At 37.3% G+C, this 17,209-nt stretch overlaps 1 protein-coding gene across 1 annotated transcript; it reads right to left on the minus strand.

Annotated features, from left to right (window-relative positions):
• Positions 1 to 276: 276 nt before the first annotated feature.
• Positions 277 to 15,965, minus strand: LOC145277696 (uncharacterized). The gene is made up of 2 exons (XM_080129386.1): positions 15,698 to 15,965; positions 277 to 5,351 (listed from the first exon to the last, which is right to left on the minus strand). Exon 2 carries the CDS (start codon positions 5,100 to 5,102, stop codon positions 378 to 380), a length of 4,725 nt encoding a protein of 1,574 aa, XP_079985512.1. The 5' UTR covers positions 5,103 to 5,351; positions 15,698 to 15,965; the 3' UTR covers positions 277 to 377.
• Between the last annotated feature and the right edge of the window lie 1,244 nt (positions 15,966 to 17,209).

Genomic DNA, 17,209 nt, shown 5'->3' on the forward strand with positions numbered 1-17,209 from the left:
AGAGAGTTCCACAGGTGTACAGTTCTTAGAAAGAAGCTTTAGATTCAGAAGACAATAGATGGGAGAATTAGCTTGAACAGAGATACTAGCATTATGACGTTAGGCACAAGCATACACTCTCCCCATGTCCAGCAAGTAGTTTGCATACAATACCTGTATTTGTGTTGCATTTGTTATGCATATAAACTTTTGTAACGGACCATGGCTTGATACTGCTGCAACAGACAACCTTAGAATCTGGATACAGAAGAAGAAAAGGGACATATGTTCAAGAACACATCACATGCATTCATGGTAAAGTGCTCAAGGATGCAGGTATAGTTGCACATAAATAAAACAAAATTAAAACAAAAAAGAATTTACAATCAAATAATTATTTATTTGGCTTTTCTCCTTTTCTTGGCACAAGGTTCTAAATTCTTTGTTTTCCTATTAAAAGTCTCAGAATTCTTTCTTTTTGCGGTTGAAATTTTCATATTTTGTCTTTTCTTGCCAGAGGTTTCTATGTCCCTACTTTTATTGGAAGAGAGTTCAGAATTCTTTCTTTTCACAGAAGATTCCAATTTTCTTTTTTCTGCAACAAGGGATTTTAAATTCTTTCCTGTTGCAGTCGGAGATTCTGAACTTTTTCTTTTCGTGGCTAAAGATTCTGAATTCTTTCTTTTCGTAGCTGAGGATTCTGAACTTTTTCTTTTTTTTGTAGAAGATTCAGAATTCTTTCTTTTTGTAACCAAAGACTCTGCATTACTTCCTTTTATGACAGAAGATTCTAAATTCTTTTCGTTCATGACTGAAGATTCTGAATTTTCTCCTTTTGTGACCGAAGATTCCGAATTCTTTCTTTTTGTGGCCGAAGGTTCCAACTTCTTTTGTTTGGTGACCAAAGATTCTGAATTATTTCTTTTTGTGACCGAGGATTCCAAATTCTTTCCTTTCGGGACCGAAGATTTAGAATTCTTTCCTTTCGGGACCGAAGATTTAGAATTCTTTCCTTTCGGGACCGAAGATTTAGAATTCTTTCCTTTCGGGACCGAAGATTTAGAATTCTTTCCTTTCGGGACCGAAGATTTAGAATTCTTTCCTTTCGGGATTGGAGACTTAGAATTCTTTCCTTTCGGGATTGGAGATTTAGAATTCTTTCCTTTCGGGATTGGAGATTTAGAATTCTTTCCTTTCGGGATTGGAGATTTAGAATTCTTTCCTTTCGGGATTGGAGATTTAGAATTCTTTCCTTTCGGGATTGGAGATTTAGAATTCTTTCCTTTCGGGATTGGAGATTTAGAATTCTTTCCTTTCGGGACCAAAGATTTAGAATTCTTTCCTTTCGGGACCAAAGATTTAGAATTCTTTCCTTTCGGGACCAAAGATTTAGAATTCTTTCCTTTCGGGACCAAAGATTTAGAATTCTTTCCTTTCCGGCCCGAAGATTCAAAATTCTTTCCTGCTGCAACTGAAGATTCTGATGTTTTTATTTTCATTGTAGATTTTGGATTCTTTTCCAACTGACTCTTCAGATTTTTCTTTTTCGTTTTCGTCGGGGCCGCATGGATCCGCCGCATATGCCATGTTAAAGTAGAGTGGATTTTCACGTGTGATTTAAGATTCGATGCTTGTGCAAACCGTTCATTGCAAATGTCACACTTGTAAGGCTTCTCACCAGTATGACACCTCATATGCACACGACATGCAAACACGTCAATGAACGTCTTTCCACAAATACTACACACATACGGTTTCTCCCCATTATGTCTGCGGATGTGCATATGCAGGCTGCTTGTGCTCGTAAATGCCTTCTCGCAATGCTTGCATGCGTAAGGCTTTGCAATGTTGTATGTGTGAACGCGCTGATGAATAGCCCGTATGTTTTCGTCCTTAAAACCTCGTCCGCAATCGGGACATTCGAATGGCAGCTTCTGCACAATGGTCGTTTCATTTGGGACAGGTTGTCGAGTATTATCGTTCATGGTCTCTGTAGTTGATGGGGAGTCAGAGTTTAAAACTGGCATATCTTTGTTAAGAGAATGCTGAGCTCCTTCTTTTTGTTTGATTAACGTCTCTGAATTCACAGCCATAGGTTGTTGAGTACCATTCACAGTCCCTGCGGTTAATGAAGAGCCAGGGTTTAAAACGGGCATGTCTTTTTCAGTGGGATATTGAGCGGCCTCTTTTTCTTTGGTTAGCGTTTCTGAATTGACAGTAATAGGTTGTTGAGTACCATTCACAGTCTCTGCGGTTAATGAAGAGCCAGGGTTTAAAACGGGCATGTCTTTTTCAGTGGGATATTGAGCGGCCTCTTTTTCTTTGGTTAGCGTTTCTGAATTGACAGTAATAGGTTGTTGAGTACCATTCACAGTCTCTGCGGTTAATGAAGAGCCAGGGTTTAAAACGGGCATGTCTTTTTCAGTGGGATATTGAGCGGCCTCTTTTTCTTTGGTTAGCGTTTCTGAATTGACAGTAATAGGTTGTTGAGTACCATTCACAGTCTCTGCGGTTAATGAAAAGTCAGGGTCTAAAACGAGCGCATCTTTGTTAAGGGGATTCTTAGCTCCCTCTTTTTGGTTTTTGGTTAATCTGCCTGAATCCACAGTCATAGGTTGTTGAGTACCATTCATGGTCTCTGTAGTTAATGGGGAGTCAGAATTTAAAACTGGCATATCTTTGTTAACAGAATGCTTAGCTCCCTCTTTTAGTTTGGTTAGCATCTCTGAATTCATAGACACGGACTTGGAAAGCCGAGTATCGTTCAATGTCCCTATAGTTGAAGAATTGGGGTTCAAAAGACATGTTTCTTTTTGTAAGGGTGGCAATTTATCCTCTTTCAGTTTAATTATAGTTTCTGAATCCCGAGTTACAAACTGGACTAAGTGGGTACCAATGGCTTTCTCTAAAATGGATGATGAGTCAGGACGATTCAACACAACAGTGGTTTCTTTATCCCTTGACTGTGGAAGATCTTCTGGGGTTGTACTATGGGCTAGTTGAACACCAACCACTTCCTTTACAGATGATACGGATCCAATAGAGCTTTCTTTTACCATTGGTTGTTGAGAACCATCTTTTTCCTGAGCTAAAGTTTCTGTATCCTGAGGTTTTGGCACGGTCGCATCACAGTTATTAACCGTCTTCATGGTTGATGATAATTCAGTATTTAAAACAGAAGTTTCTTTTATCATAGGTTGAAGAGGACATTTTCTTTCCTGACCTGAACTTTCTGAATCCTCAGTTTTATATAAAGTGACATGGGTAGCATCTGTCTTCTCTGTAATTGTCAATGATTCAGGATTAACAAAAGATGTTTCTTTTATCATAGATTGAAGAGGATACTCTTTTTTCTGGTTTATGAATTTTGGATCCTTAATTTTAGATAAGGTAGAGTGAGTACTGTTCCCCATCTCTACACTTGATGCTGGCTCAAAGTTTACGGTGGACGTTTCATTTTTCAAGTGTTGTCGAGGACCTTCTTTTTGTTTGATCACAGTTTCTGAATCGTCGGTTATGAACTGGACAAGATGGGTAACAGCTGCTCCATCTAAAACTGATAAAGATTCAGGAGGATTCAAAACAATCGTGGTTTCTTTTTCCGTAAGCTGTGGTGTATCTCTAGGAGTTATGGCCTTAGCCTGTTGGATGTCAACCAGTGGGTTTAAAACAGAAATTTCTTTTTCCATTACTTGTTGGGGACACTTTTTCTCCTGAACAAATGTTCCTGAATCTGGAGTTTCAGACATGATGAAATAGGTGCTGTTCACAGTTGATGAGGGTTCAGGGTTTAAAAGCGAAGTTTCTTTTGTTATAGATTGTGGAGGGCATTCTTTTTCTTCAATTATGGTTACTGAATCCCGAGTGTCATCTATAGCAATTTGGGTACCATTCACTGCCGCTACAGTCAACAAGGAAGAAGAGGTTTCCTTTTCCAAAGGTTTATGATGATCCTCTTTAAAATCCCGAGTTACAAGCTTAAGAAAATCAGCACCGTCTGCTCTTTCTAAAAGTGGTAAAGGTTCTGGATGATTTAAAGCAATGGCTGTTTTTTTATCCATTCGTTCTGAGAGATCCTCTTTTTTGTCAGTTATAATTTCCAAAGCAGGAGTAACAGTCTTTTCCAGTCTGATACCAATTTTTTCCGCTGCAGTTGATAAGGATTCAGAGTTTAAAATTGAAGCGTCCTCTTCCATATATTGTGGAGAACACTCTTTTTTCTGGACTGATTTTTCCAAATCTGGAATTGTAGACTCAGTCGGCTGGTTAACGTTCATTGCCTTTAGCGTTGTTGATTCATGGTTTAAAACCGACGCTTCTTTCATTATACATTGCTGAGGACCCTCCTTTTGTTCAATTACTGTTTCCAAAATTGGAATTTTAGATGGGGTAAGCTGGGTACTAACTACTTCCGCTATAGTCGACAATGTATTATGGTTTAAAATAGAGGGGTTTTTTACCATCGGTTGCTGAGAACCCTCTTTTTTCCAAATCAAATTATCCGAATCTAGAGTTTTAGATATAGTGAGCTGGGTCCCAACTACTGCGGTTACAACTGACGATGAATCAGAGTTTAAAGCTGTTGTTTCATTTATGGTAGGATGTGGAGGATCCTTTTTAGTTTCTACTGATATTCTTGAATGTGAAGTCGTATACGTATCCAGGTGGATGCCATTCACTACCTCTAGAGTTGGTGATGATTCAGGATTTAAAACCATTGATTTCTTTGCCATAGGTTGCTGTGGACCGTTTTTTTGCTTGATTTCCATTTCTGAACCATGACTTAGGAACTTGAGTTGATTGGTGTCAACTTCAGCTTCCAAAAGTGGAAAAGATTCAGTAGGATTTAAAACAATGATTGTTTGTTTTTCGGTAGGTTGTGAGGGTTCCTCTTTTTTTTCAGCTAAAGGTTCTAAATCTGGAATCAGTGACTTGGCTAGTTGGGTACCAACTGCAGTTTCTATGGGTGACGAGGGTTCGGGGTTTAAAACAACAAAGATTTCTTTTTCCATAGTTTTTCCTGCGTTTATTTTTTCTTCCATTACGGTTTCCAGATGTTGCATCGTGGACACGACAAACTCTGCATTGCCATCCCTTGCCTCATCCAGCTGTGAACCTTCCATGTTAAAGATGCCACTGTACGACTAGCGTTTGTTCTTTTTGCTAGATTTAGAGATTAGAGGTGCCAAAGGACAGGGGTTATGAATGTTGCCCAAATGAAGAGAAACTTAAATACAAGAGAAATTTTTTTTATGCTTTTTGCAACTGCTCATATGAAAATAAAAAGTCCATCCAAGAACTCATATAGATGAAAATTTAGGGATGTTTCCTTTGATTCTTCCGAAGTTTCACCATTTGATATGCATAGGGATCTGGAATAAAAATATTCAGAATTTTATTAGGAAAAATCATAAGTAAATAATTAAAACAAAACATTACAAAATAAATGTAAATAATTTTTGCAAAATATTAATTTAATCACTAACATTTACATTAATAAATCTAAAAAAGTTAACAAAGGACATTTTTTATGGAAATTGCTTCAGACAAGGCATTAAGCCACCTGATGTAAAGGCTAAAAAAAAAAAAAAAATACTTCACAATCAAAAATTAGCCAACAATAAATGTTTGATACATAGACTTTGGTAGCGCTTAGAGTGGCTGCTTCATCAACAGTTGTATAATATCGGGTTGTTTGTAGTGCCATGTCGCGCATGGAAAGGGACCTTGCATTCATCCCCGGTGGGATATACCGAGACCACAATCCTAGTAGATGGCAGGACAACTGATGGGCTGCTTGTGTTGCATGTCTGGTATTCTACATAACCACTTCTTCAGCATCCCTTGAGGCTTGCATTTACGAACATCCATAGGCTTAGAACTAATTTAAATGATATCGAAGCATTTCTCCTAACAAACACCCCGGATATCTTAGTACTAAGTGAGACTAACCTACACTCCTCAGTCCCCTCTAACTACTTTAACATGCCTGGATATCTCCCACTGCCGTAAGGACTCTGACAGATATATGCACGGGCTTGGAGTATATATTCGGAACACCCTCCCCTTGACTAGAGAAACTAAACTAGAATCAGACGATCAAGCCTTTATGTGCTTTAGACTTAACATGCAATATAACATTAGCTACTTTTATTTTCTCTACCGCTCTCCCTCCACCCAGGACTGTACCCTAATAAACAAAGTCTCTGACAGCATAGACACAGCACTTTCCCTCGACACTAGCGCACAAGTGCAGGTGTTTGGTGACTTCAATGTCCACCACAAAAACTGGCTTTGATTTTCTACTCGCACAGACACAGCTGGTATGACTACATATAACTTCTCTATATCTCATTCCCTATCACAGATGGTTACGTTTCCAACCCGTTTCCCAGACCAGCAAGAACAACACGCATCACTTCTAGATCTGTTCTAACCACGGTTCCCGATGACTGTAACTAATGCCCACAGCCCACTTGGGAACGGCGATCATGCAGTGGTAACAGTTGAAATAGCCCTAAACTTTAGAGCCAAAACTGAAGAGCCACTGCTCAAAACAATGAGATATTATAAAAAGGCTGACTGGGAAGCCATCAGGGATCTCATCAGGGACGCCCCACGGCAAACTATCTTTTCACTTCCTGCTGAAGAGTGCGCAAATCAGACCACTGAATGGTTCAAAACAGCAATTGAAGCACATGTTCCCACACAGAAATTTTATAGCAAGCCCTACTCTCCCCAATGGTTTACTTCTACTTGTGCAGCTGCCATCGCGCAAAGGCAGCATGCATAATGCAGATTTAACCGACATAAGTCCAGTTCAAAACAGACAGAAGTATATAGAAGCCAGAAGTAACTGTAAGAAAGAAATAGTGACAGCTAAGAGAGAATTTACTGAAACCACCAAAAAACGTATCGAAGCACAGAAATTAGGGACCCACGACTTCTGGAAAATCTACAACAGTGTAGTAAATAATGGGCAATCAACAATCCCCCCACTATCCAACAATCATGAGGTTGTTTGCTCTGCAACTGGGAAGGCTAACGTGCTTGCCAGTCGGTTTGCCTCCAACTCCACACTGGACCCTGCCAATCACCCCCTACCTGACTTTCCTTTGCAGACAGACGCCACACTAGACGATCTGAAAATCACCCCTTCTCAAGTGCATGCTATCATTAGAAATTTTGACACTGCAAAAGCATGTAGATTTGATCTCATCCCGGCTGTGCTATTAAAAAAGTGCTCTGCCGAAGTAGCTCCAGTTCTCTCCAAACTTTACAACAAATGCCTTAATGAATATTGCTTTCCTGCCTGCTGGAAAACTGCTTCTGTGGTACAAGTTTTCAAGATTTCTGGCGAAAGAACTGCCCCAGTAAATTATCGCCCCATTAACCTCCTCTCACTTTTCGCCAAAATATTTGAGACAATAATTAACCAAGCTCTAGTCCATCACCTTACAAATGCTAAATTTCTGACTGACCAACAATATGGATTTAGACAAGCCTGTTCAACAGCAGACATCCTAACTGTAATCTCAGAACGTATATACCACTCACTGGACAAAGCGGGGGAGGGTAAGCGGTAGCTCTAGATATATCTAAGGCTTTTGACAGGGTATGGCATGTAGGTCTTCTCAGGAAAATCAGATCATATGGTATCACTGGAAGAATACATGACATAATTAAATCCTTCTTAGATAAGAGAAAAATCCAGGTTGTCCTCGACAGTCGTACATCTAAACAACATGATATAAATGAAGGAGTGCCTCAGGGGTTTATCCTGGGGCCTCTGTTATTCCTAATATTCATAAATGACCTCCCTGACAAAATTGTCTGTGAGATGGGTATATATGCTGACGACACCACATTCTATAACAGACACGACAAGAAAACAAATGAACACATATCTAAAGAAATGGCAGAAGCACTAGAGGATGACCTCCAATCTGTAGTGGAATGGGGACATAAATGGATGGTCACATTCAATGCTGCCAAGACAAAACTCGTTTCCTTCAATAATTACAATAAACCTACTCTACCACCAATAGCAATGGCCAATGACTCTTTATCTGAAAGTACATCCTTTAAACTCCTCGGCCTAACACTTTCAGGAAACATGAGTTGGAACAATTACATTGAGAGTATCGCCAGGACCGCTCCGAAGAAGGTAGGTTCTCTCTACCGTTCTAGAAAGATACAAACGCCCGAAAGTAACCTATACCTCTATAAGGCCACTATTCGCCCACGTATGGAGTATTGTTGTCATATTTGGACTGGTGCATCTACCACTAGTCTCTCGCTCCTAGACAAGGTTCAAAAGAGAGTTGCCAATCTGATAGGTCCTGAACTGTCATCTAAACTTCAGCCCCTGTCCCATCAACGAAATGTTGCATCCCTCTGCCTTTTCTACAAGTACTTTAACGGTGAATGCTCTGACGAACTGCAAGCACTTGTGCCCCCTCGACGTAAATATCCCCGACAAACCCGACAAGCAGCTAAATCTCACCCCTTCACAGTAGAGATCCCTAGATGTAAGAGAGCTTTCTACTCCAGTAGTTTCTTACCCAGGACAGCTAAACTTTGGAATTCCCTGCCGGGTCCCTGCTTCCCCAACTGTACTGACATGCAGAAGTTCAAGTGCAACATGAACCGACATCTTGCTGCCCAACTCCCTACACAGTACCCCTGATGCCCATGTCCCTGATAGTAGCCCCCTACAACAAAGTGGCTATATGCCTTGTTTGGGGTGAAAATGTAATTTAAAAAAAAAACAAAAAAAAAAAGACTGGAACCCAGAAAATAGCAATTCAAAAACATTAATCATGGATTGTGAGGACTTTTTTTTTTTTTTTTTTTTACAAGGGTGTCACCACTTATCAAGGCCCAGAGGCCACTCGAGGATAAGGGTTAATAGGTATACTTAGTCATTGTGATTTTAGCATAGTAAACAGTGGGAATTTTGTAACTTGGATTACTTAGGGGGACGATTCAATTAGAACTTGTTCACATTGGACTTTTTCTTTTTTTTTTTTTTCATAGGTATCAACTCATTATCAAGGCTAAGAGGCCACTCAAGGATAAGGGTTAAAGAGTGTAGAAATTGGACAATATAATAATCATTAGTAATGAAAATTTGTTAAATTTGATAACTTATATGGAACGGCTCATCAAGAACTTATTTACGTTAGACTTGAAGACAACCATATTGTAGTCAGCCGGAAAGCAGGAAAACGGAAGACAATTCCACAGGCGTGCAGTTCTAATAAAAAAGCTTTGTTCATGGAATCTACGTTTAGGTTTAGGCACAGATAAAGAGTGGGGGGAATTATTGATAGTGTTTACAGCTAGACGAGTGTTTCTTGTGAAAGTTTTGCGAGGGGGGACCATAGATTGAAGCTCAGTCGAACACTTTCCATGTATATTAAGAGGTATCCCAAACCAAAATTTTATTCGTATTATATCTTTTACTGTGTGCACATAGATGTGCGCAAAACATAAAAAATAATACCCAATTTATTTTGGTAGTTTAATTGGCAACCAAATTATGACCATTCAAAGCTGGTTGGAAATTCTATTTGCAATGGTGAATGCTATAAGTCCAATTAGGCTAATTTTCAATGCATAACTAAATTTCAAATAAGTATTAGGTTTTTACATCAAGTTGAACATCAAAAAACATTTTTTTTTTTTGCACCAACCCAATAAAAAAAAATCCTGACAAATGTAATGTCATTTTACGTTAAATAAAAATTAATCATAACGGAAGCATTAAACTTAACGAGCCTACATATTGGGTAAAATCCTTTTAACCCGTAAATAGAAAAAAAAAGGGGCAGAACTTTGACTAGTTTCAACGGCTAACAAGTTAAATCTTGAGTCATAGAAGATTAAAGATCAAGCTAGATCTTTCCTTTAATCTATATAATTATAAAAACTCTGTGAACCTTGCTTGCTTGCATCTGGTCTTCAACGATCAGGTGTTTCTATTTTTTAAAAAAGCTATGACAGGTGAATTTATGCATACAGGCATGGCTCAGAAGTTAAGGAATAAGGGTGGAGAGTTGTATATTTTGGTTTCAATTCTAGCTGATGGCATCCAAACCATATATATATTTTTTAGTTTTGATCTCACTTCTATCTATTATCTTCAATATAATAATTGATAGAGAATTGTCTCTATAATAAGAAGTACGTAATCTGCACGAATTAAAATACATTTAAGCGTATCTTATGACTGGGCAATGGTAAGTGAGCAGCTAGTAATAAATAAAATTTTAAAATTCACATTTGAACCATAGTAAAAGATGAAAACAATTTAATAACAAGGCAAAAATTTAATTTAAAAAAGTTTTCAACTTGGATTTTGCATGGTCCCTCGTGAATGCACAGTGAACGAGGCATGAAAAAAAATGAATAAGTTCAGCATTGCCCCCTCCCTCATTTATTGCCCCCTCCCCTATTTAGCCCCAGGAGATGTCAAATCCTGGTGAAAATGGACAAACAGTGCAGTTTTAGGCCTTAACATATGTAAATTTGAGTTCTGCATCATTCAAAAAAAAGAAACCTGTAAATTCACGCTTGTCCATTCATCTGTCCCCACTTTTCTCAATAACTACGCCTCGGAACTTTTTAAAATTTTGCAATAACATTAAATATGATACGAGTAAAAAAATAACAGAAACGGATTTTCCGGGAAAACTCTGGTTGTCCCCCTAGGGGTGCCTTTTGGGTTAAAATGGCTTAAATTGACACTTTTGTGCTTATGAAAAAAAATGATGCCTTAGATTTTTATAAAACTTTCGGAAAAGTTGTAACTAACTGATTTCTATATAATTTCGTTTGTCTATACTTCACGATAACTCTTGGGTGTGCCCTAGGAGCTCTGTTGGGACTAATAAAAAAACTTCAGTTTTGAGACTATTTTACCATATTTGCCCAAAATTTTCTGTGTATGTCTATTTAGCAGTTTTGCATGGTGCTGAACTCAAATTTAAATATGTTAAGGCCTTGGGGGCTTTTGGGGTACGGGGCAAATGATGAACTTGGTCATTTCTTTTTCTTTTTTTTTTTTTTTTGCATGGTGCAGAACACAAATTTACATATGCTAAGACTAAAACTGCACCGTTTGTTCATTTTCACCAGGATTTGACGTCTCCTGGGGCTTTTGGAGCTATGGGGAGGGGGGTTAATGCTGAACTTAGTCATTTTTTTATGCCTCGTTCACCATGCACTCATGGGGTACCATGCATGTTTCACTTGTTAATAATCATTATCACCTTCATAACAAATGAATATTATCTGATCATTAAAGGTTTAGTAATGATATATATTCGAGGTTTTCAATTAGTATTATAACAAAACTGTTAAAACTATAAATAGCAAATTTATAAACATACAAATAAACAAACAAACATAAAACTACCGAATGTAATGGTAAATAATATTGAAGGTGGTCTAGGTTAACAGGTATGATCAAGCGAGAGAAAACAAACAAGGAATAGTTTAAAACTACCACCATTAAACAAATTATGGGCTCCCCCCATTTTTCTTTTCTCTTCCCCCTTCTTTTTTTTCTCTTCTTTCCTTCTCCATCATCTCCTTCTCCATCCTCTTTTGACTCTTCTCTCTCCTTCTTCCTGACGTCTTTTACTTTTCCTTTTCCTTCTCTTAACGGATCCTTATGAGTCCAACAGAGGTGTAGCGAAAACGGTTAGTGAAATCTGGTTTAAATCTTAACCTTTTCACAAAAAGATACCAAAATACTAATAAAAATAAAAAAAATGTCACACCCACCCCCTAACTTACCTGATATACACTAGTTCACTTAGATTTTAAGATGGGCAGCAAGCAGACACATGCACAGATAACATCTCTCTCTCTGCTCTTTCACTGTCTCTAACCTGTCTCCAACTTGACTTCTTAAACCTCAACCCTACCTACCTCATTCCCTCACCCCAACACAGACAAAAATCCACCCCACTCAACCTTGTTTTATGCACAGCTGAACCTCAACCCCTGTTTCCTAAAACCTTTTTTATTTTACTGTAAGATGACTTTTTAAAAGTAGCCCAGCACTGCCTCTCTCACACTGATGTTGAACACAGACCTATCTGTGAATGCCTCCCCTCCCCCTGACGCAAAGAGGCTCTAGAGGGCCTTTAGGTAATTCGCAGGCAGAGGAAGTACAGCCAATCAGTAGAGAAGGAGAGGAAACACATAACCACTAGTCAACCACTACTTTGACCTTTGACTGTACACCTAACCAATTCATTTTGAGCTGGAGACCCAGTCCAATCCACACGCCGAGGATTCAAACCGGGCCACACATCCAGTTGAAAGGAACTGGAAGGATAGTGATACCACTCCAAGCCCCTAATTTCAAACCAACCAACTTACTACGGTTGATTTTGGGCCCTGTGATCTTTTCGTACTGAGTGAGCGCCTCTGTCACTGCCCTGATGTCTCAGAAATACAACACAAAGACGGGAATATCAGCGAACACAGAGACCCTAGCTCTTGATCCACCAGGCAATGCAATCCCACACAGGACCAGACATCCCCCCCACGCTAAGCCTGTGAAGTAGTGGCTCCAATGCAAAGACATAAAGCAGGAGCAGGCCCTGACGCACCAACCAAGAGATGGCGAAAGATTTTGAGTATATTTTGTTAACCTGTACCACTGCTGTCGGCACATGGTATAGTACAGAGATCTACTTGTGGAATTCCGGTTTAAATCTAGCAGTCTCTAAAATAGATGCCACGAAGCGACGATCGACCCTATCAAAAGCTTTGGACTGATCCAAATTGATCAATGTGGCTTCCATAACACAAGAAGTAGCTGTGAAATACATAGACCAAAAAGATAAGCAACAAATGTACATAATTATTTGAACAATTTTTTCTTTGCTATCTGTAACAGGGGGTAGTAATTTGATGGAACTACTTCATACGTGCAATAAATTTAACCATTTGGCATATAAATGATGTAACACGTTTTTACATTTTGAACACAGGTTAACAACTCGTGTATCTCTTTTGTATATCCATTTTTAAAAAAATCATTTAAGATATGCCTCTGTTACAATTTACCACACCTCAATAAAACATTAAAGATAATAAATCTTACAATTAAAAAAACACACGTGAAAATTATACAGTTAAACAGAAAAAATAGTTTACTTGCGATTTGTAACAGTTATTTGTTGTCTATTTGTTTAGTTTTGTTTTTTTCCACCCCAATCCTTCTTGTTAACTAAACTGCACAATCGCTTTTTACCCATTTTATTTATTGCAAGTTTCCATTTTAGCGATCACCACTCTAGTTAAAACACACACAAGCAAAAAAAAATAAAAATACAAACGGAAATAAATTTTAAGGCTTCAAAAAAATAAAATTTATTTGTATTTTTTATCTATATACAGTAGAACCAGGGATACTGTGGCTCTAGGATACAGTTTTTTCAGATTATGATGTGGAATACGGTGTTTTTCCTACCCTTGATTACGGTTGTTGCCCTCATTTACGGTGTTATTTATAATGTTATTTGATTATATACATGTGTATTAGATACTGTACTGTATTTTGTAACAAATTTTGGTACTTATGTATTTTTGGTACTGTGCTGAACGTTATTTCGAAGGCCATTCTTAACATGGGGAGGGCGTTTTGTAACCATTGTGTGCTTCCACCTAACAATTTAATTAAAAAAAAAAAAAAGGTAAATATAGGAATACGCTACAACAGAATACCGACCACTCTAATTTGTTTTTTTAGGAGTAATCGAGGTCGCTGACAACGAATTTGATAATTAAACTTGGCGCAAATTTACCATTTGCATGATATTAACCCCTGAACCCACGAACTACTTTCCGCCATTTTACAGCTTCTGTTTGCGCGAGTGCGAGGTAACATCAACGACGGTTGTTGAATGTGCCTTCACGTAGCAAACTGCCTTTTCATATGGCGTACGAATCTTTTGTGGAACATTTAAACTTATACGAAAAAGAAAAGCCCTCCAAGTGGAGGGGGGGTGTAATGTCGGAAAGACGCGCCCCAACACCACCCCCGCCTCCTCCTCCAATGTAAACAGTAAAATCTCTGAAAAATGTTAAATGTGGTGTTCTAATCGGTAAATGTCGGTGCGTTACTTACGAAAAAACGGTTAATTAACCTGCAGAAGCACCTTTTTTTCTGTTTACATTGGGGGAGGAGGCGGGGGTGGTGTTAAAGCGCGCGCAATGTAAACTCCTCCCAATGTAAACAGAAAGCAGTAAACTCTTATTTAAAAAGCCATTCTTAACATGGAGAGGGGAGAGTGTTTTGTACCTATTCTATACTTTAACCTTACAATTGAATAAAAAACATAAAACTTTAATTAAACTTGGAAATACGATTTAAAAAATACCGAGGATCAGTAAGTGAGTGCACTAGCACCAAAAAAAAAAAAATTTTTTTTAAATGTCTTTCCGACATTAACCCCCCCCCCCCTCCGCTCCACTTGGAGTGCTTGCTTTTCTTCTTTTTCGGGGTTTGTATTACTGTACACATAGTCTCGAAAAAGTTGTCAAAAAACAAATATATAACAAATAAATGTTATCAAAGGCAAGATAAGTTACTTTTCTACCAAACTGGATATATTTTTTGTGTTTTTATTCAATGTAACATATTTATTCAGCTCGAAAAACATGCAGTGTTTACCGATGTATTGGAAAATTCAAAATGGCGGCCGACTCTCTCTTAAACACGGTAAGTTCGAGAAAAGGTGTTATAAATAATAAACTAGACAAAATACTATTAAAAAAACACCGAATATATGTCAACCTATGTCACGGTAATATATATTGAGCGAATTTCTAACAGTATTTTGTCTAGTTTATTATTTATAACACCTTTTCTCGAACTTACCGTGTTTAAGAGAGAGTCGGCCGCCATTTTGAATTGTCCAATACATCGGTAAACACTGCATGTTTTTCGAGCTGAATAAACATGTTAAATTGAATAAAAACACAAAAAATATATCCAGTTTAGAAAAGTAACTTATCTTGCCTTTGATAACATTTATTTGTTATATATTTGTTTTTTGACAACTTTTTCGAATCTGTGTACAGTAATACAAACCCCTTTTTCGTATATTTTTAAATGTTCCACAAGATTCGTACACCATGTGAAAAGGCAGTTTGCTACGTGAAGGCACATTCAACAACCGTCCTTTATGTTATCGAGTGTTTGCGCGTAGCGTAAACGGAAGCTGTAATATCGCGGAAAGTAGTTCGTGGGTCCAAGGGTTTAATACCATGCAAACGGTAAATTTGCGCCGGGTTTGATTATCAGATTCATTGTCAGCGACCTCGATTCGATTACCCCTAAACAAACAAATTAGAGTGGTCAGTGTTCTGTTGTAGCGCATCCCTATATTTACCAAAAAAAAAAAAAAAAAAAAAGATATCGTTAAACTTGAATTTAACCTGAAAAAAAAAAAAATTTTAATAGCGCGGTCTCAAAAATAAGCACCCTAATTTTTAATGCCGTATCCCGGGGTTATATTGTATATACCTACGTTCATTTGCATGCTAATTTTCTTGAAAGAAAAAATTGCAAATATTTTAAAGAAACCAATCATATCAAGGAAAATTACATTACTTTTTTTATATTGTAAATAAAATTATATATTAGAATAATAAAAAAAAAAGAATAAAATGATTTAAATTTGCAACATACAATTAATCGATGAACCGGCTTCTTGGTAATATCACTGTTTTACACACTACAACGATAACAAGTGACAAAACTGGATATTTTTTTAAGGCTTTGCTAAAACCTTCAGTTTCTCCTTGTGTTTTAATCTCGTGATGGATCGTGTCTTCAAGATATTTGAAAATGAATGGAAAAGATTAGCATTTTTGTTTCAGAAGATTATACTCAATTTTCCTCATTTGTTGACAAGCGCTGACTTATTAATTTCTTTTTCAAACTAACACAGAAGAGTGAGAATCAAGAAAAGATAACTCATCTATGTCGATTTGGAAAAAAAAATGTTTTTTTCTGAAATTTTACCTTTTGCCCCTACGCTCTTATAGGAGAAATAAAAATGAGATTTTTTTTTTAAATTATTATTATTATTATTATTATTATTATTATTATTATTATTATTATTATTGTTGTTGTTGTTGTTTCTTCTTCTTCTTCTTCTTTTTTGTATGATTACTCAAGGACTTGAATATGGTGATCGGGCAAAAGCCTAAAAAAAAGCCCACAACATTAAATAAACCAGGGACAAAAGCCGTGATCTTCGTAAACACAAACCTGTGCGCTCAAAAGTGATATAAACGAAATCTGTCTAACAGTCAGATGATCGATAATGAATGAGAGCTTTAATAAAAGATAAATTTTCAGATTAGGTCCACCTCCACAATTTTCTTGTAAATGACGACTTTTAAAGGTTTTCGACTATGCTGAATACGAAAATCACATTGAAATTTTGCAGAAATAAGTAATTATCGAAATATAAAAAGTTGTATTATGCCTTGTATTCTTTGGTGGCCATCTTTTTTACGCGCGTGCGCGCGCATCATAAACAAATCTACTCATCTATGACTGACACTGCACGCGCGTAAAAAAGATGGCTGCCAAAGAATACAATGCATAATACAACTTTTTTATATCTCGATAAGTAATTATCTCTGCAAAATTTCAATGCGATTTTCGTATACAGCATAGTCAAAAACCTATGAAAGGTGTCATTTAAAAGAAAATTGTGGAGGTGGGTGGACCTAATCTAAAAAAATATCAAATAAAAATCAGAAACTTTGAAAATTGCACTAAAAAACAGAAATGCGATTCGATTTATAGTGAAACTGGATGTTATTCAATATAAAATTAAAAAGAAAAAAAGAATTCAAAATAAATAGCTGAGTTATGTGCTATTGCTGTGTTGACGTAAATGAACATCACGTTGTTTCATAAATTTAAAATCTTAAAATTTGTTTATTTTGATTGTGAAGTATGTTGGTGTTTCTTGACATGGTACGGTATTTGGATGAGGATATTAATTAAACTTGAATTTTTGTAGTCAACTTAAAGTTAATGAGAATACGGCCGGAACAAATCTTCCGCAGGGACATTTCATAGCAACCACCATGTCAACACCCACAGATTTCAGAATGCGTAAAGACACAACGTTGTAATTTGACCATCCGCACACATGCAATAAAGGAACTACGTTACACTTCA

This window comes from Euprymna scolopes, chromosome 6 (assembly GCF_053919585.1).
Source record: "Euprymna scolopes isolate OS-2025 chromosome 6, ASM5391958v1, whole genome shotgun sequence".
Classification (NCBI taxonomy): Eukaryota; Metazoa; Mollusca; class Cephalopoda; order Sepiida; family Sepiolidae; genus Euprymna; species Euprymna scolopes.

What these genes read in the sequence shown, in the direction of transcription:
- LOC145277696 (XM_080129386.1), bottom strand. Translation starts at nt 5,102, where the DNA reads ATGGAAGGTTCACAGCTGGATGAGGCAAGGGATGGCAATGCAGAGTTT.